This window comes from Bufo bufo, chromosome 3 (genome assembly GCF_905171765.1).
Source record: "Bufo bufo chromosome 3, aBufBuf1.1, whole genome shotgun sequence".
Lineage (NCBI taxonomy): Eukaryota > Metazoa > Chordata > Amphibia > Anura > Bufonidae > Bufo > Bufo bufo.
Genome location: NC_053391.1, coordinates 94,377,273 through 94,397,778, shown reverse-complemented (window position 1 = coordinate 94,397,778; position 20,506 = coordinate 94,377,273). Strand labels below are relative to the sequence as shown.

Sequence of the window (20,506 nt, the reverse complement as noted above, 5' to 3'; positions counted from 1 at the left end):
AGTGAGCGGGGCCCGTGTAGTAGAATACAGTCACTGCACGGGCCCCGCTGTCATTATAAAAGCAGATGCCGGCCCCCAGCGTGTATTGAGGGTCATTCACTACAGGGACACTTATGGAGGGGATCTGTGGATGACACATAGCATAAGATGCTATATATGTGTCATCCACAGATCCCCCCCATAACTGTCATACACAGATCCTCATAACAGTGCCATCCAGAGACCCCAATAAGAGCCACCCACAGATCCCCCATAAGTGTCACCCACAGATCCCCCATAAGTGTCACCCACAGATCCCCCATAAGTGTCACCCACAGATCCCCCATAAGTGTCACCCACAGATCCCCCATAAGTGTCACCCACAGATCCCCCATAACAGTGCACCATCCACAGATCCCCCATAATAGTGCCATCCACAGACCACAATTAGTTCAAAACCCACCAAAAGCACACCTTTTGGTTCAAAATATTTTTTTTCTTATTTTCCTCCTCAAAAACCTAGGTGCGTCTTATAGGCCGGTGCGTCTTAGAGGGCGAAAAATACGGGTATCTATCTATCGATCCATCATCTATCTTCTATCTATGTATTATCTATCCATATGGGGCCCACCAGTAAAATTTATTTTGGGGGCCCACCGTACAGTTACATTCAAAAATAAATAATTTAACAAGTTTGTTATATGACCATAAGCTTGTTGAGGTGCTGTACATTGAATATATGTATGTAGTACAGTAGGTTTACTGTGTTATGTGCCACTTGTGCAGGGGGTGAGAGACTAGGGGGCCTATCTTGCTCAGGGGCCCACCGGGGGATTCACCTGTACCCCAGTGGGCCAGTCCGAGCCTGTATCTATCTATCATCTATCTTCTATCTATCTATCTATGTATTATCTATCTATCTATTATCTATCTACAGTATCTATCTATCTATTATCTATCTACAGTATCTATCTATCTATCTATCTATCTATCTATCTATCTATCTATCTATCTATCTACCTAAACAGTAATGTTCAGTTTTCTCATTGTCTGAAAGCATTGGTAACGCTTATTGAAGATGGGGACGGTCGGAGTGAGAATAGCACTTGTTATGCCAAACGCTGCTGTAAATCTGAATCAGCCTCGTACAATAGTTTGTATTACACGTCCCAAGAACTCTTCAAGTTTGCTATTGGAATGGGAGATCTGGAGTTCACTGAGAACTACAAGTACAAGCCCATATTTATACTTCTGCTCATTACATACGTCATCCTCACCTACATCCTGCTACTTAACATGCTGATAGCGCTGATGGGGGAGACGGTGAGCAAGATCGCTCAGGAGAGCAAAGGCATCTGGAAGTTACAGGTAGTTTAACCACATTTCTCTGAATGAAGTGTTTGTTTCTTTTAACATTGTTTAGTATTTGTTACAACTTTTGTTATGTGGATTTATCCTGTATGATCGTATAATGTAAATCTGCAAAGAAAAAGGGGGTTAGTCAGCACCTCCCAGTGCGCAGGTGCACGCTGCCATGACAAAGACCTAGAGAAAAAAAGACAATGCAGCAGCACCCTGCAAATAAGATAAAGTACAATAATGCCATAGTCACAAAAATTATAGTGCTAATGCTACGCTAATTTATAAAGTGAGATGCTTGGCCAATGCATTTTGTACAAAACCATCTGAGCCCGTCTGCCGAACGTCAAGGCGATCTCTGTAAGACCAGTCCTAACACTAAATACTACCTGTCTGTTATGCGCCATAATGGCTGCCATAAAGTTCAGGAAGTGCTGTATCCACATGCATTCTGGAATATCATGTTATTACTAACTACATATATGAAAATTTAAATTAGGGTCTAAATGTGACAGTTATCCTTTAAGGACACACACATCAATATATATGAATTACCTAACAGTGCCATCTAGAGGATATTTGGTGTTTTAAATGCAACATTCGTCCATCAGTAGTGGATATCTTGCGGAGATTATTGAAGATCTACTGTAGATGAGGGCCCTGCCAAGTAGGCTACATATAATGACCAGGATTGCATCTTTTGTAGATTTTTTTTAAATTATATTTTTATCTTATTTTATGTCAATTTTTTACTGCATTCAGAGTTATGTTATATTTTTGCTGTGATCACTAATTATGTGTAATTACATACACTTTTATTGAAATCATACCCTACACTACCACTAATTGCCTTTCTCAAGCATTGGTTGTGCTGTTCCTGATATTTCATTTGATTATAATCGTTTTATATTTTTGGAATGAGTGAAAAAACCTTAGAAAGAATAGGGATTTATATGCAAATAGGGAGAGACCTACAGTCAAGGCAAGTCGGGGAGGGAAGAAGCCAAAGGTGAGCCGCCCAGCAGACTCTTTTCACCATCCATGGCTCAATCGCCTAAGATCGTCGGACATATGTGAACACACATTTAAAGTCTATAGCAAATTATTGAAAAATGTACAAACACAGTTCTAGTACCGTATTTCATTTTTTTGGACTTTATTATGGTATAAAGTGCATCGAACATACCTGGTGAGACCATAACTGTGCACTTAGGTGAGTTAATCACTATATATATCCATGAAAGATTATAATTGGCTTCCTATGAAATTATTCTTAGAATGTATGTACGTGTGCCTGCCTTGTGTATTATAGATAGGGAGAATATATTGTAAGGATTGGCGTTAATACCAATAGTGTACAATGCTAATACTATTATGGTACCTTAAAGGGGTTGTGTCACTTCAGCAAATGGCACTTATCATGTAAAGAAAGTTTATACAAGCCACTTCCTAATGTATTGTTATTGTCCATATTGCTTCCTTTGCTGTCTGGATTCATTTTTCCATCACATTATACATGGCTCATTTCCAGGGGTTACAACCAGTGATGAGCGAAGCGAGCTTCGGATGCTACATCCAAAGTCGCTTCGTTCAAAACTTCAGATTAATCCTGTGCAGAGATCCGTCTCCGCACGAGTATTAAAATGTATGGGCTACGATGAGCCGAAGTCGCGCATGACTTTGTTGAATAACTTCGGTAGTTGATTTTTAAACTGGAAAACCACTTTAAAACTTGGAACTGAACTTAGCTTTGGTTCCAAGGTATCCAAAGCTCACTTCACTCATCACTAGTTACGACCACTGCTGCAGTGCAGATACGAGGTGGCCAGGACAGAAGCTGCTGTGCATGCGTGCTCCTATATTCCCAGCCACCAGATAGTCTGGCACTTTTTCCTATAGTGTGCGATTATGGTCACAGCTGCTGGATTGTAGGGTGGTCATAACTAGAGATGAGCGAATTTCTCAAAAATTCGATTTGCCAGTTCGCCAATTTTTTGGGAAAAAAATCCGGTTCGATCTGAATTTATTCGCGGTGAATTGCGTTAAAAACAGCTGTTTCCTGGCTGCAGAGAGCCTTTATAGTGGTGTAGAACACTGTGCCTTGCAGTAACGCGCATAGGGAGTCTGCTGTGGTAGTGAAACAATACTGTGAGTCCGTATGACATGCAGATGACTGGCGTCGCTCTTAGAATCACTGCACACTTCACTTATTTGGGCAGTTACGGGGCCAAAACTGACCAAATAACTAAAGTGTGAACTCAGTCTTACAGGTCGATGTTAGCGCCAGGTATAAAGAACCGTGCAGCAGAAGAATTCATTTGCCAGTCTCTTATGCTCTTTATTGCCCCTATTAAAATACGCCTTTAAATAAGAACCATATTTGCTCCATATATATGAGATTTTCTGAATAACATCTGTGTTCCTTCACCCCCTCAAAGATATCCACCTGTACATGTACAGCGGAAGTCTGCACTTTAGGCTGGGTTCACACTTGAGCGTATTTGATATGCGCGTTTTATGCGTGTTTTTGTCGCGCGTTTTATGCGTGTTTTTGTTCATAGTCAATGCGCGTATTACGCGCGTTTGTGTGATTGACAGCAGTGTTGTCCAATGAAAATACAGCCCTGTCTATATACAGCCCTGCTTCTCCTGTTTTTGTATTTAGCATCTTGGATGTCATACAGGCAGCGTTTTGCCTGCACAAGCCTGATCAGTGTCTCACTATCACAGCCTGCTTCCTCCATCTTGGTCAGGCTAGACATTTGCCTCTCACTAGGGTGTGGCCTTTTATTGCCTGTTGCTATGTGCCAAACGTGTGTTCGTACGCGCGTTTTTCTGGTCACAAACGCGCAAAAGAACATATTTGCGCGTTCCTATGGCCGCAAACGCGCGACAAAACGCCCCAAAGAAGCTCAAGAACTTTTTTGAGAGTAGGGCATTTTTCAGCGCGTTCAAATGCGCTGTAAAACGCTCAAGTGAGAACCAGGGCCATAGGGAAGCATTGGTTTTCATGTGTTGAGCGTTTTACAGCGCGTTTGAACGCGCTGTAAAACGCTCAAGTGTGAACCCAGCCTTAAAGCCACCGGATTTCTGCTGTTTTGCACAGCAGACACCTGGAGGCAATGTCTGCAATTAGCAATAATGCTGATCATAGACACTTAACCTTTCAGAGGCCATAGCAGACATATAACCCCTCAGATGCCGTGGCTTTCTTCTGGGAGCGCTGCGCTCCCAGACGTTAAAGGCTACACTACGTGGCAATCAAGGGAACCATTCGTTCTCTGTGGTAGCCTTGAGCAATACATTCCTATGGAATGCTGCCTGTGACAGGGCTCCATAGGAACATATTGAATGTCTCATAGACTGCAATGGTAATTCATTGCAGTCTATGGGAGAAGCAATCTAATGGTGGCATTTTCAAGTCCCCTAAGATGACTTAATATGTTTAAAAAAAAATAAAAATTCAAACTTCAGAATATAGGAATGCAAATTCAAAATCAGTATTTTCAAAGGTGTGTATATATATATATATATATATATATATAAAAAAAGAAAAAAGAAAAAAGATGGCAGCACCGTCACAGAAAAAAGGGAATGGAGGGTGCAAAAAGCCCAATGTGGATAAAAGCCAATCCAATAATGCAGACGTAGAAAAAGGGCAGCACTCCAATAAATAAAATAGCAAAAAACTTTATTTACCCATAAGGCTGTAGCGACGTTTCGGCTCTAACACAGGCTTGAGGAAGGCTCCTGTGTTAGAGCCGAAACGTCGCTACAGCCTTATGGGTAAATAAAGTTTTTTGCTATTTTATTTATTGGAGTGCTGCCCTTTTTCTGCGTCTATATATATATATATATATATATATATATATAAATGTGGTATTGCTGTAATAGTACTGACCCAGTGAATAAAGGTAACAGGTCAGTTTTACCATTTGGGAAACGCTGTAAAAACAAAATCCATAAAACTATGGCAGAATTGCGTTTTTTCCAATTCCACCCAATTTGAAATTTTCTTCTAGCTTCCCACTACATTGGATGCAATGTTAAAGGCAGTCTGTCACCAACTTTTCATGTTCTACACTGCTTACATTGCGTTCTTGCACACACACGCACGATAATAACAGTACCTTTCTTGGTTTGGTCCAATTTTGTAAAGCTGCAAACATGAGGTTATAATGGTATGCAAATGAGGGCTTGCAAGTACCCAGGATCGGCGTTCCGCATTTAATCGCGGCAAATTACGGTAATAAACTGCTATTTCCTGGCTGCAGAGAGTCTTTATAGTGGTGTAGAACACTGTGCCTTGCAGTAACACGCATAGGGAGTCTGCTTTGGTAGTAAAATAATACTGTGAGTCAGTATGACATGCAGATGACAGGCGTAGCTCTTAGAATCACTGCACACTTCACTTATTTGGACAGTTACGGGGCCAAAACTGACCAAATAACTCAAGTAGGAACTCAGCCTTACAGGTCGATGTTAGCACCAAGAAGAAGCGCACTCCTTTTACACCGTCATCAGCTGATTCCACATAGATGTCTACAGAACCTGTTCTATTAAACGCTTATACAAGTAGAGCTCCCCGACAGAGTGGAGAGGGTGTCAGCAGTAAGTTTGTGTTGACCTCACTGATTAATTTGCCCTTCCTCTGATCCGTCAGAACAATACACCCCAAAAAACGGATCCTGTCTGTTGAGCATCCGCCTTCACTCGGTCAGCACATGGTCAGTAATCCATCAGTATTGCTAAAGCCAAAAAGAAACAGGAGTGGATCCAAAACAGAGATGACACATGAATGGAATGGAAAAGGCAAAATAGTGGCCCAGTCATGAAGTGGGGAGGGTGGGAACAGCATGAGAAGTCCACAGAGTGGCCCAATGACATAGTGGTGAGGTGGAAGCAGCATGAGGAGACCACAGATTGGTGATGTGGCAGCAGGAGGTATATTTCCTATTAATACACCTCGTAAATACCTGTAGTACAATGTAACTTCACCGCAGAACGGCAATTAAGAAGTATTCTTTTTAGTATTAACCCCTCCCCCCCAAAAAAAAGGATAACAAGCAAATTTCACTGCAGAACGGCTAATAGGATGTACGTATCTTTCCTATTAATACACCCCGTAAATGGCTGTATCACAGAACTTGCACCGCAATCACAAGCAAGGTTTGCTGGAATTACTGAGCTATCATATAGTGCATCGCTCCTATTACCCAGGCTGTACACTCTCCTATTGCACCCTGTTCTCCTTTTATAGCGTAGATAATGCATCCCTATCCTTTCCCTACACCTTGAATAATCTTTCCCTGAACTTGTAAATAGTTTTTTCAGCACAATGAAGTCTTTCTTAGCACTGTCCCTAGCGCCTGCTGATGTCTCTCCCTGCACTAAGTACACTGGAAAATGGCAGAATTCAAGATGGCTGAGGCTACTTATAGGGTTGTGACATCACAGGGGCTGGCTGGCTGCTGACTGGCTGCATGCATGGCATTGTGGGCGATCTGTGAGATGGGGAAACAGCTCTCCTTGTCGGAACACTGTTTGTGTGATTAAATTAAATGTTCTGGACTGACATTCTGCTGTTTGGCCACAAGATGCCGCTGTTTCCTAACACAACTATAGACTGCACATATATTTCCATATTCATGAGAGAGGTGGGGTTTACACAACGTTTGGAGAGAAAGAGTAAGACAGAGGAGCCATCTTAGAGGGAGCTGAAGCTAAGGAGCTGTGTGAGCAGAGAGTCTGACGGCATTCAGGTGTGAGAGCAACCCTCAGATACCAGAGCTGCAGCTAAGTGAAGCTGATCATGTCCAAGACCCTGAACCTGTCCAGAGGAAGGAAGATTGCAGCCAGGAACACTGATGAGAGCAGAGGAACAAAGCAACATACACTGCGGTACCGCATGCTTGTTGGGGAGACGTTTGTTCTGTTTGGAGTCACCAGCAGATGCAAAGCAGACCCGGGTCAGTAAGATCGTGCATGCACCTCATTACAGTGTTGGCACCTGGAGACTGAGACCAGGCCTGTAGTTAGTTAGTTAGGGTTTCTGTTTGTGTTAATACTGTTTATTGCAAGGACTCCATAACTTAAAGGAACATTTTACCTTGGAGAGCTGATAAATCCCCACTCAGAAGGAATACTCAGGAACGTGCTACAGGACCAGTTATGGCAGGAGAAATACTGTAGATCTGTGTAAGATTGTAAGCTGTTGTGCTGCACCGCAGGCCAGCCCGTACCACACACCCATACAATGATTCTTGTTCTTTTAGGGTAATAACAGGTAAGGTGTGGCAGTTTAGTTGTGCCCGCCATTAGGTAAATTACTGCCCTTTCCTCCTGCATCCATCGGAGGGCGTCGTGCTGTGCAGCACAAGGTTCTCAGCCTTCGGGATGGGTGTATGTACATTTATTGTATGTTCTCAGCATTTGTGGTTGTGTCTATTGCCACATTCCGTATTCTTCGCCCTATAAGACGCACTTTCCCCCCCCCCAAAAGTGGGGGGAAAATGGCAGTGCTTCTTATGGGGCGAATGCTGCAAATTACACTGATACACCGCCGACCGCATGCTGCACAGTGCGGCCAGAGGGTGTATCAGCGGGGAGGGAGGAGGGGCTGGGGGCCTGCATCTGGTTTAGAAATGGCAGAGGGGCCCGATGCAGTCACTGTATTCTATTGCACCAGGCCCCGCTCACTGTAGTAATCTTATCAAAGTGTAGGCATTGTTTAATAATAGAATTAATCTTCATTCCAGCAGCCTGTACTACTGTACTTACTAACTTCCGGAGCAGGCAGGAGGCTGGGCTGGATGGCGGGCGGCTGAAGCGTAACTCACTACGTCCCGCGCCTGCTCCTCCCAGCCTCCTGCCTGCTCCGGAAGTTAGTAAGTACAGTAGTACAGGCTGCTGGAATGAAGATTAATTCTATTGTTAAACAATGCCTACACTTCGATAAGATTACTACAGTGAGCGGGGCCTGGTGCAATAGAATACATTGACTGCACCGGGCTCCGCTGCAATTACAAAACTAGATGCCGTCCCCTACCCCCTGTATTGGGGGTCATTCACACTACACAGGGACACTGTTATAGGGGGGATCTGTGGATGCTATTTATGTGTCATCCACAGATACCCCCCCAAAGCAGTGTCATGCCATCCACAGATGCCCCTATAACAGTGCCATCCATAGATCCCCCCACATAGCAGTGTCATGCCATCCACAGATGCCCCCATAACAGTGCCATCCACAGATCCCCATAACAGTGTCAGCCACAGACCCCCATAACAGTGCATCATTCACAGATCCCCCATAATAGTGTCATCAACAGACCAACATAAGCACACCTTTTGGCTCCAAATATTTTTTTTCTTATTTTCTTCCTCAAAAACCTAGGTGCGTCTTATGGGCTGGTGCGTCTTATAGGGCGAAAAATACGGTAAGTAAAATTCTGTTTTGGCAAAAGCTGGTGTTGGGATTGCTTTCCTCATTCGTGACTTCACTGTATCCTGGGGAGCCCACCCCGGTACACGGCTTACAGATCCCTCGTTCCCAGAGTTCTTTGATCCACGACCTAACATGTGCAGCAGCCATTTTAGGAAGAAATGCGATTCGTTATCACGAAGCGTGAGGAAATTTGTACAAATCAAATTTTTCCTGAAATTCGGATCAACTTCTTCAACTTTGATTCGATCATCTCTAGTCATAACCCCTGGATACGAGCAGTGTATAATGTGATGAAAAAATGAATAACAATACATTAGTAAGTGCCTTGTATTAACTTTCTCTACATGTTAAATGCCATTTGCTGAAGTGAGACAACCCCTTTTTCCTTCATCAAGGTAAGATAAAAAGAACATGTTTTTCATTCTTTGTTAGGTACTGTAGCAGAAGAGATGAAGCGGTATCAGATGCTTGATATGAGCACTCGTGCAATACTTAATCTTTAAATAAACTGTTTCTTTTCCAGAGAGCAATTACTATTCTTGATATAGAAAAAAGTTTCCTGAACTACTTCACAAGTAAGTACCGGTCTGGAAAATCTGTCCTGGTGGGACTGACACCTGATGGAAAGGAGGATTACAGATGTTGCTTCAGGTAATAGAATTTCCCCAGGTCACCAGAGACCACAAAAATACATAATCCCATGGTGCTACTTTGTAGGTTGGAGGAAGCTGACGTGGCCGCACATCTCAACTGATTACGTTATACTTACTCTGATATTACAGTATAATTTAACCATCAGACGTAATGACATCAAATTTACGCATATCACACACATCAACTTGCAGAGTTTTCCGTATGAATGACACATGGGCAGGCCTATTTCCCCTTCATCAGCCACTCAGAACCCTTCATCAGACCCCCACATTAATTCAGATTAAAGACCACAGACTTCAAGCCCTGCATTTGTATGTATGCCTGTGTATATACAGTACACTGATCCCTCAAGATACAATGGCTTCAGGATACAATATTTTCAACATACAGTGGGCTTTTCTGACCCATCGTAAGTTAAAACTAGACTCCACATACAATGTCTCAGACTCAGATCCATCCAATCAAGGCCACTTCTCTGGTGAAATAGCTGTAGTAGTTTCTAGTTAGCAGCTATTCCTGGCTGTTATATGTAAAGACGTGTTTTATCTCTCTTAGTTAGTTATCTGCTTATTTTTCTTAAATCTTAATTTTCTGGTATCTTGGATGACATTTTGGGGCTTTGGAACTAATTATTCAACTTACAATGGTTTCAGCATCCAATGGTCGTCCTGGAACCAATTAATATTGTAACTTGAGGGACCACTGTGTGTGTATGTACATGTGTGTAATAGGTATGTACAGTATATATGTGTAATGTGCATGTATCTGTGTGCAATGTTTATATGTGTGTAACATATATGTGTGTGTGTGTGTGTATATATATATATATATATATATATATATAAACATTTATGTGTATGGTGTTGGGTGACTATTGGTGGTTAAAGTGGTTGTCCACTTTTTGGCTACTTGTGACAAATGTGTAGATAAGAGGACTATATGGCATTTACTAATATAGACTTTGCTGAGATTTTGTGCTAAGAGGTCCTGTCCATAAGATGGCCACTAAAGGGGGTATCATGTGACCAGACACATCACTCAGCCTCCTCCATTCTAACACACTGCACCTGTACTAAACTCCCAATAGTACAAGTGCAGAAGGCAGGTGCAGTGCATTCAGTGCATTTGAATGGAGGAGACATCACATGGAGGTGATTCTCCTGGTCACATGACCCTCCGTCAGCGGTCAGACACAAGGTGCTGCAACTGAGCGTAAAATATTTAAGAAGAGATAGAGAAAGGCGGAAATGCGGGAGATATAGAGAGAGCAGAGAAGGACAAGAGAAAACAAAGAAACTCAAAAGAAGGGGACACAAGAGCATGGTCTTGGCTTGAGAAAAAGTGGGAGTGCACTAACTAAAGGCCCCCGTAAACCTAAGTGCCTTGTCGGCTAAGAACGAAGCGACCCACTAAATAGTAATATCTGAAGTCTATGCCAGCCCCTAGCTGTGTAGACCTTAGTTTTAGGTGCACGGCAGGGCAGAGATGCGCTTAATTTATTAAGAGGCACACCTCCTGCCAGTGCTGGGAGATTAAGATTGCCGTGTGGGTGAGTCAAACTGAACATGGCAAGTGAGAAAATGTATGGTCACCAGACTTGCAGGAGCATTTTTTATATTGTTGGATACTCATCTGCCTTTCTGTCCATCCTGACCCCTTAGAGGCATCAATAGTTTCTTATAGGGCTCAACAATAATATGCCCGACAACCACTACAACCTTTTCTTAGTTCCATCTGTGTCTGTAAAACATTGTCCTGATTGACAATCCTAACTAGTTTTGCAGCAATACATGAACGGTTCCTATAAGCAGACAGATGATCACTTATGTAGGAAAACTGACTACATATTAGCCAAGTATCATGTATTGACACCAAGAGTGAGCTGACCATCTACCCTGCTGAAAATGTACGTTATTTCCAACCTCTTGTTAAGTGGCAGGGACCTGGCATTTGGGAAATTTAGGACTCCCAGCACATTAGATTATCAGCTCTTGTGGCAGAGGACAATATAGGACAAAAGCCTAAAAGGCAAACCATGGGGTAATTACAGTAGTATGATGAGGTCACCCTGTGTGAAATTTACCAATGTTTAGTCCTTAGCAAAAATCCAAAGTTACAAATAGGAACCCGAGGCACAGAAAATGCAGGCAGCACCAACACCAAGTGAATGCAGAAAAGAAAAGCCTCCGGTTGTGGAAAAAACTTCCAAAATTTTTATTGAAACATGTTCAAAATCAGCCAAGTGAAAAAGATACAAACAGACACAGTCTAAATAGTTGATGCATTTTGGATGTGTCTTATCAGCACCCTTAATAATCATAGCAAATGTCTAGTCCTTTCTCCAAACAGAAGAATTCATTTGCCAGTCTCTTATGCTCTTTATTGCCCCTATTAAAATACGCCATGCAATAAGAACCATATTTGCTTCATGTATAGGAGATTTTCTGAATAACATCTGTGTTCCTTCACCCCCTCAAAGATATCCACCTGTACATGTACAGCGGAAGTCTGCACTTTAAAGCCACCGGATTTCTGCTGTTTTGCTTAGCAGACACCTGGAGGCAATGTCTGCAATTAGCAATAATGCTGATCATAGACACTTAACCTCTCAGAGGCCATAGCAGACATATAACCCCTCAGGCTACACTACGTGGCAATCAAGGGAACCATTCGTTCTCTGTGGTAGCTCCATAGGAACATATTGAATGTCTCATAGACTGCAATGGTATTGATTGCAGTCTATGGGAGAAGCAATCTAATGATGGCATTTTCAAGTCCCCTAAGATGACTTAATATGTTAAAAAATTTATAAAAATTCAAACTTCAGAAATATAGGAATGCAAATTCAAAATCTGTATTTTTAAAGGAATATACAGTACAGACCAAAAGTTTGGACACACCTTCTCATTCAAAGAGTTTTCTTTATTTTCATGACTATGAAAATTGTAGATTCACACTGAAGGCATCAAAACTATGAATTAACATGTGTGGAATTATATACATAACAAACAAGTGTGAAACAACAGAAAATATGTCATATTCTAGGTTCTTCAAAGTAGCCACCTTTTGCTTTTGCTTTTGATTACTGCTTTGCACACTCTTGGCATTCTCTTGATGAGCTTCAAGAGGTAGTCCCCTGAAATGGTTTTCACTTCACAGGTGTGCCCTGTCAGATTTAATAAGTGGGATTTCTTGCCTTATAAATGGGGTTGGGACCATCAGTTGCGTTGAGGAGAAGTCAGGTGGATACACAGCTGATAGTCCTACTGAATAGACTGTTAGCTGCTTTTTTCTTGCCATAATACAAATTCTAAGTAATGAAAAATGAGTGGCCATCATTACTTTAAGAAATGAAGGTCAGTCAGTCAGCCGAAAAATTGGGAAAACTTTGAAAGTAAGGGCTATTTGACCATGAAGGAGAGTGATGGGGTGCTGCGCCAGATGACCTGGCCTCCACAGTCAACGGACCTGAACCCAATCGAGATGGTTTGGGGTGAGCTGGACCGCAGAGTGAAGGCAAAAGGGCCAACAAGTGCTAAGCATCTCTGGGAACTCCTTCAAGACTGTTGGAACAAAAAAATTTATGGTATGGTGTGGTATATGGGGTACAAAGATAGTGGGGCCATTCTTCATCAATGGAAACCTCAAGGCCACTGGATATGCGAAATTGCTACATGATGATGTGTTTCCCTCTTTATGCACTGAAGCTGGCACGTTCCCTGAGTTTTTCCAGCAAGATGGTGCACCACCACATTATGGGTGTCAGGTCCGAGCATTCCTAGATGAACAGTTTCCTGGAAAGTGGATTGGTCGTCGTGGGCCAGTTGAATGGCCCCCAAGGTCTCCCGATCTGACCCCCTTAGACTTTTATCTTTGGGGTCATCTGAAGGCAATTGTCTATGCTGTGAAGATACAAGATGTGCAGCACCTGAAACTACGGATACTGGAAGCCTGTGCTAGCATTTCTCCTGCGGTGTTGCTATCAGTGTGTGAAGAGTGGGAGAAGAGGGTTGCATTGACAATCCAACACGATGGGCAGCACATTGAACACATTTTATAAGTGGTCATAAACTTGTAAATAACTCATGAAAGAATAAAGTTACGTTAAAACCAAGCACACCATTGTTTTTCGTGTGGAATTCCCAATAAGTTTGATGTGTCACATGACCCTCTTCCTATTGAAAAAACAAAAGTTGGATTCAAAATGGCCGACTTCAAAATGGCCACCATGGTCACCACCCATCTTGAAAAGTTTCCCCCCTCACATATACTAATGTGCCACAAACAGGAAGTTAATATCACCAACCATTCCCATTTTATTAAGGTGTATCCATATAAATGGCCCACCCTGTATATAATTCCACATGTGTTAATTCATAGTTTTGATGCCTTCATAGTCATGAAAATAAAGAAAACTCTTTGAATGAGAAGGTGTGTCCAAACTTTTGGTCTGTGTATATATATATATATATATATATATATATGTGTGTGGTATTGCTGTAAAGGTAACAGGTCCGTTTTACCATGTAGGAAACTCTAAATCCATAAAACGATGGCAGAATTGCGTTTTTTCCAATTCCATCCAATTAGAATTTTTCTTCTAGCTTCCCACTACATTGGATGCAATGTTAAAGGCAGTCTGTCACCAACTTTTCATGTTCTACACTGCTTACATTGCGTTCTTGCACACCCACGCACGATAATAACAGTACCTTTCTTGTTTTGGTGCAATTTTGTAAAGCTGCAAACACAAGGTTATAATGGTATGCAAATGAGGGCTCGCAAGTACCCAGGGGTGGCGTTCCGAATTTATTTGCGGCAAATTACGTTAAAAAACGGCTATTTCCTGGCTGCAGAGAGTCTTTACAGTGATGTAGAACACTGTGCCTTGCAGTAACACGCATGGGGAGTCTGCTGTGGTAGTGAAACAATACTGAGTCAGTATGACATGCAGATGACAGGCGTCGCTCTTAGAATCACTGCACACTTCACTTATTTGGGCAGTCACGGGGCCAAAACTGACCAAATAACTCAAGTATGAACTCAGCCTTACAGGTCGATGTTAGCACCAAGAAGAAGCGCACTCCTTTTACACCGTCATCAGCTGATTCCACATAGATGTCAACAGAACCTGTTCTATTAAACGCTTATACAAGTAGAGCTCCCCGACAGAGTGGAGAGGGTGTCAGCAGTAAGTTTGTGTTGACGTCACTGATTAATTTGCCCTTCCTCTGATCCATCCGAAAGATAACCCACAAAAAAAATGATCCTGTCTGTTGAGCATCCGCCTCAACTCGGTCAGCATTTGGTCAGTAATCCATCAGTATTGCTAATGCCAAAAAAAAAAACATGAGTGGATCCAAAACAGAGATGACACGTGAACTGAATATTTGCAAGTCTTCTGTGTTTTGTACCCACTCCTGCTTTTGGCTACCAAATTCTAAGCTAATTCTGATGGAACCATACAGGCCTTACAGCTGCTACACAGAGAGGATCCGTTGTGTGTATCATTTTAACTTCCGTCTGACAGATCGGAAGAAGGGTCAAATAAATGATGATGTCAGCCAAGCCAAAAAGGCTAAATAGTGGCCCAGTCATAAAGTGGGGAGGGTGGTAACAGCATGAGAAGTCCACAGAGTGCCCTATGACATAGTGGTGAGGTTGAAGCAGCATGATGAGGCCACAGAGTGGCACAATGACAGAGTGTGGTGGTGGCGGCAGTATCAGGAGTAGGGTTCGACCGATATAGATTTTTTAGAGCTGATACCGATAATCTGCAAACTTTCAAGCCGATAGCCGATAATTTATACCGATATTCTATGCATTTTCATTTTTGAAAAAACAAAAAATCCTACACAAATCTGCTGATCATGAACATGTTTATTGTTAACGTGTAGCTTTTTTTTTGTAAATCTTTCTTTTTCATTTATACTTAATATTTTGGTGTTTGTGTTTCTTTTAACTTTTTTTTTTTTTACTAACTTTTAGCCCCCTTAGGGGCTAGAATCCTTGTCCTATTCACCCTGATAGATCTCTATTAGGGTGAATAGAACTTCACACTCTCCCTGCTGCCTTGTGCTTTGTGCACACGGCAGCAGGGAGCTGACTATGGCAGCCAGGGCTTCAATAGCGTCCTGGCTGCCATGGTACCCAATCGGAGCCCCAGGCTTACACTGCTGGGGCTCCGATCAGAAGCTGCCACTGCCACCAATGATTAATACTGGGGGGCTTGGGTGGGGGGCGCACTGCGCCACCAATGTTTTTAATACTGGGGTTGGGGGGGGAGAGGGCGCACTGAGCCACCAATGAAGATAACTCGCCCATTAATTCATATACAGGAGGCGGGTCCTGGCTGCAGACACATATAGCGCACCCGACCTCTATGAGCAGTAGCTGCGATCTGCGGCAGTTAACCCCTAAGGTGTGGCAGGGGTTAACTGCTGCGGATCACAGCTACTTGTCATAGAGGTCGGGTGCGGCTATATGATTCTGCAGCCAGCTCCCACCTCCTGTTGAATTTGAATGAATGAGTGAGTTAACATCATTGGTGGCACAGTGGCCACAGCCCCTCCCCTTCTCTTCTACTCTCTCCTTTCATTGGTGGCAGTGGCACAGGGGGGAGGGAGACACTGCTTCCTTCTCCCCTGTGCTTCTGAGGGAACACGGATCGCCCGATCCTTGTTCCCGATTCGTTATCAGTATATCGGCAAAATAAATGCAGATAACTTTGAAAATCCTGAATATCGGCCGACAATATCGGTAAAACCGATAATCGGTCGATCCCTAATCAGGAGGCCATAGAGTGGCACAATGACAGAGTGTGGAGGTGGCGGCAGCATCAGGAGGCCACAGAGTGGCACATTTACAGAGTGTGTAGGTGTCAGCAGCATGAGGAGATCACAGAGTGGCAAAGTGACATAGTTTGGAGGTGGCGGCAGCATCAGGAGGCCACAGAATGTCTAGGTGACATAGAGTGGAGGTAGGAGCAGCATCAGGAGACCACAGAGTGGCAAGGTGACATAGTGTGGGTGTGGCGGCAGCATCAGGAGGCCACAGAGTGTCAAGGTGACATAGAGGGGAGGTGAAAGCAGCATGAGAACACCAGAGTGTGGCAAGGTGACATAGTGTGGAGGTGGCGGCAGCATTAGGAGGCCACAGAGTGGCAAGGTGACATATTGTGGAGGTGGGTGGCAATACCAGTACCCGCTGAAGATGGTGGGTGAAAGAAGAAGCACTTGGCATCAGATGTGTGGCATCAGGCGGGTGGCAGCATCAGAATAGTAGCTGAGGCAGGTAGCCAGAAGAAACCGGTCTCTTTTGTCAAAGTGTTGGTGTGGCACCGTGGATGATTTAGTCTGATGCATCAGGAATTGGTGGGTGGAAATCCTGGCTGATCCATGCCTGATTCATCTTGACAAAGGTCAGTCTCTCCACATTTTGGATGGACAGGCGAGTTCTCCTTGGGGTGACTATAGCCCCCGCCGCACTAAACACCTGCTCTGATGCCACACTACTGGCCGGGCAGGACAGCTTTTCCAGGGCAAACTCGGCCAGTTGCGGCCGCAAATCAAATTTGGTTGCTCAGTAGTCCAGCGGATCTTCAATGATGGCTGGCAGGGTGCACTCCAAGTATGCCACCACCTGCTGGTTCAGGTTCTGCTCCAAGTCAAGATGCTGCTGCCAGTGAGTAGTTTCTTCACTAGGCGGGTGAAGAAAGCTGCTCATCAGCGACTCTAGACTCAGGCTGCTGCTGATGGAGCTGGTACTGCTCCTGCCACCCCACTCCTCCCCAGCAGCCATGGCAGTGGAACGCGAGCGCAGAGGGCCCCCCCCGGTCAGAACTGCGAGAGGATGGACGATGGCGCAGATAGGCAGCGGCCAACCCAAGCAAGTGAGCATGCAGCGGGCCATTTGCGCAAGTGACTCAGAGGGACTCCCTGTCTCCATCTCCACTGCATACTGCCACAGTGGGTCTGGGTCCTCTGCCTCATCTTACTCATCGCCCTGTAGCTCCTCTGGCTGCTCCTGCTCCTCCTCTCTTGTCTCCTGTGTAGCAAAACCACCCATTTCGCTACACATTGCTTGTGCTCCAATGTCCTCCTCCTCCTCCAGTTCAGTTCAGCCCCCACAGGGCTCATGTGGCCGTGAGATCTAGGCACCACGTCTCCAGTCCCCTGACTAGCCAGATTTACCATCATCTGTTCCAGGACATGAAGCAGTGGAATCACGTTGTGTAGTTCTGGCGACTGACAAATAACGTGGCCTCCTCAAAGTACCTGACCAAACTGCAGGTGTCACGCATTCCAGTCCGCTTGGATCATCAGGAAATCGTTTATGGCCTTTCTCAGTTCGTACAGTCGGTCCAACATATGGAGGCTGGAATTCCAACTGGTGGAAACGTTGCATATCAGCCTATGTTGGGGGATACCATTCTGCCGCTGCAGCTCGAGGAGGGTGTGCTTTGCGGTGTACGAGTGGCTGAAGTGCATGCAAAGTTTCCTGGCCATTTTTAGGATGTCTTGCAGATGGGTGGAAGACTTCAGGAACCGCTTGACAACCAGATTGAACACGTGTGCCATGCAGGGCGCATGGCTCAGCCCTCTTTGACGCAGCACCAACATAATGTTCTTCCCATTGTCGGTCACCATGGTTCCGATTTTGAGTTGTCGCGGAGAAAGCCAGCATTCAATTTCTTGCTGAAGGACATGGAGCAGTTCCTCCTCTATGTGACTCCATTCACCCAGGCAAACGAGATGCAGAACAGCGTGACACCACTGTGCCCTGCACATGTGGTATGCTGGAGGGGCACTTTGCATTGTCCCTGCAGTGGAGGCTGAGGACACGGTGGAGGATGAGAAGGCAGAGGCGGACACTGGACCAACGGTCTGGCAACGTGGAGTCGGAAGCGGCGTCACCTGCCCAAGTTGCTAGTGTGGCTGTGCAGGAACCACATTCACCCAGTGGGCCGTAAAGGACATGTACTGTCCCTGACCGTAGTTACAACTCCACACTTCGGCGCTGCTGTGCACTTTGGCAGACACCAACAGGCTCGAAGACTGGACCACCTTCTCTTCTACATATTTGTGCAGGGCTGGTACTGCCTTTTTGGCAAAGAAATGACGGCTCGGGACTCTCCACCTCGGCTCAGCACAAGCCATCAGTTCTCTGAAAGGTGCAGAGTCCACCATTTGGAAAGGGAGGGACCAGCATCAGCAACTTGGCCAGGAGCACGTTTGACTTCTGCGTTGGATGAGTGCACGCATACTTTTGTTTCTTGGCAATCGCTTCGGTGATCAATTGCTGATGGAATGCGTGACGAGGAGCAGGAGCATCAGGACCGGCAGATGATGGGAATGTCATGGCCTCGGTGTTGTACGCTGTAACACCTTTGCCGTACATGCTGGTTGCCAGGGGCAACGCATGGTTGTCTGCATGTGTGTTCTTTGCTCCCCTTCTCCTGGTTCCTCCTCTGATGCTGGAAGGGTTAACTCTCTGGCTGGGTGTGGTCACTTGGGTTTTATTACCTGTGGCTCCCTTGCTGGAGTCAGTTATACTCCAGCCGTCGTTGGTGCTGGAGCTCTGCTCTAGTCCAGGGTGTTCTGTCTGCCCAGTCCTTGAGGGCCACTTAGTGGGACATCGATGTCTCCTGCGATGTCTCTCTGTTGTCATCCCTCTGTCCTCCCTTCACTACCCTTGCATATGTTTGGTGATGTTTATGTATGGGTAGTTGTTGTCTTTTCTAATGGTTGTTACATGTCTGGTCCCTTGGTGTTTGTAGTTCAGCATGTTTGCTAGACTTGTTTCTGTGTTGTGTACCTCCAGAAGGGGGCTGGTTTCCCGGAGGGGTGAACCATAAGCCTGTATGCAGCGCTGCCTGGGGCTGCTGTGCACCTTGCGGCATGGGGCATCTGGTGTATCTGGTGTGCTGGATATCTGTGTGTTTGGTGTTGTTGGTACGGTGTCCTGTTTGGTGTGTGGGCTCCTGTACTTATGCACGGGTTCCAGTCATGGTGGCTGCGTCAGGTAAGTGTGTTTCTGTGTACTTACCTGCCGATTTTGTTACTGCATACAGTCTCCTACTTTTCCTTGCAACTAGGCCATTTGAGACTCCTGTTCTACCGTGTCTTGGAAGAACCGGTCGTCTCTCCCCTGCTCCTATGAAAGGGATTATCAGGGCGACTCAGGGCCAAAGGTATCCTGGGTATGAGCCGTCCTACCATCCAGGTCCGCTTATACAGTGAGGAGTTAGGGAGAGGATTAGGGACACTTTAGGAGGTGACCTGATCCCGGCATCCTGGCCTAGCAGCTTTCCTTTATCCTTTTACACTGTACGGTAGGGGGTTTCCCCCACTCCTCACCGTGACAGGGAAGGACAGACAGCTCCCTTCGGCTGAGATGGTGGAGCCTTGACTGCCAGTAAACCAGGTGCGTGCCAGTGGGTGATGCAGCGGTTGCTGTGGCAGGCTGGACCACCACATCGGAGCCACGGTTCTCCCAGGCCTCTTTATGGCGACGCTGCCTATGTTGACGCAGGGCCGTAGTGCCAACATTGGCACCCTTGCCATGCTTCACCCTCTGTCCACAGATTCTACATATGGCCACGTTCACCTCCTCCAGCGGCCAAGTAGGTGATTTTACCCCCAACACTACGCAATGACTGCTACCGCCATTTCCTCCTTGAGCCCCTGCACTGCTACTTCCCGGGCAGGTAGGCTCCCCCGGAGCGGGTGGTCTACCACGGGCACGTTTGGCTACCGACCTTCCACTGCTGCCACCCTACTGACTCCCGCCCACGCTAGCGACTTGCTGGCTTTGGCTAACAGGCAAGCTGACACCCTCTTCTCCCGATGATGATGAAGCTCCTTCGTCACCCGGCTCCCAAGTGCGATCAGCTACATCATCATCGAGTACTGTCTGCACATCACTGATGTCCTCCTCAACCGTCTCTGGGTCAGGATCCTGACCGCTCTCAACACCAGCTCCCATGCAACTGTCCTCATCACTACTTGCCTAGCGGAGGAAGCGGATGTCTCCTCCACATCTTGGCTGGGCAGTAGCTGCTGACTG

General features: G+C 45.2%; 1 protein-coding gene across 1 annotated transcript in view; it reads left to right on the top strand.

The window, feature by feature from the left end:
- TRPV1 (transient receptor potential cation channel subfamily V member 1) overlaps positions 1 to 20,506 on the top strand; it is a 101,791-nt gene that overhangs the window by 50,569 nt on the left and 30,716 nt on the right. The window contains exons 12-13 of the mRNA XM_040422107.1: positions 1,037 to 1,347; positions 9,309 to 9,436. Of these exons, the coding sequence (XP_040278041.1) occupies positions 1,037 to 1,347; positions 9,309 to 9,436 (439 nt within the window). The remainder of the gene's footprint in view (positions 1 to 1,036; positions 1,348 to 9,308; positions 9,437 to 20,506) is intronic.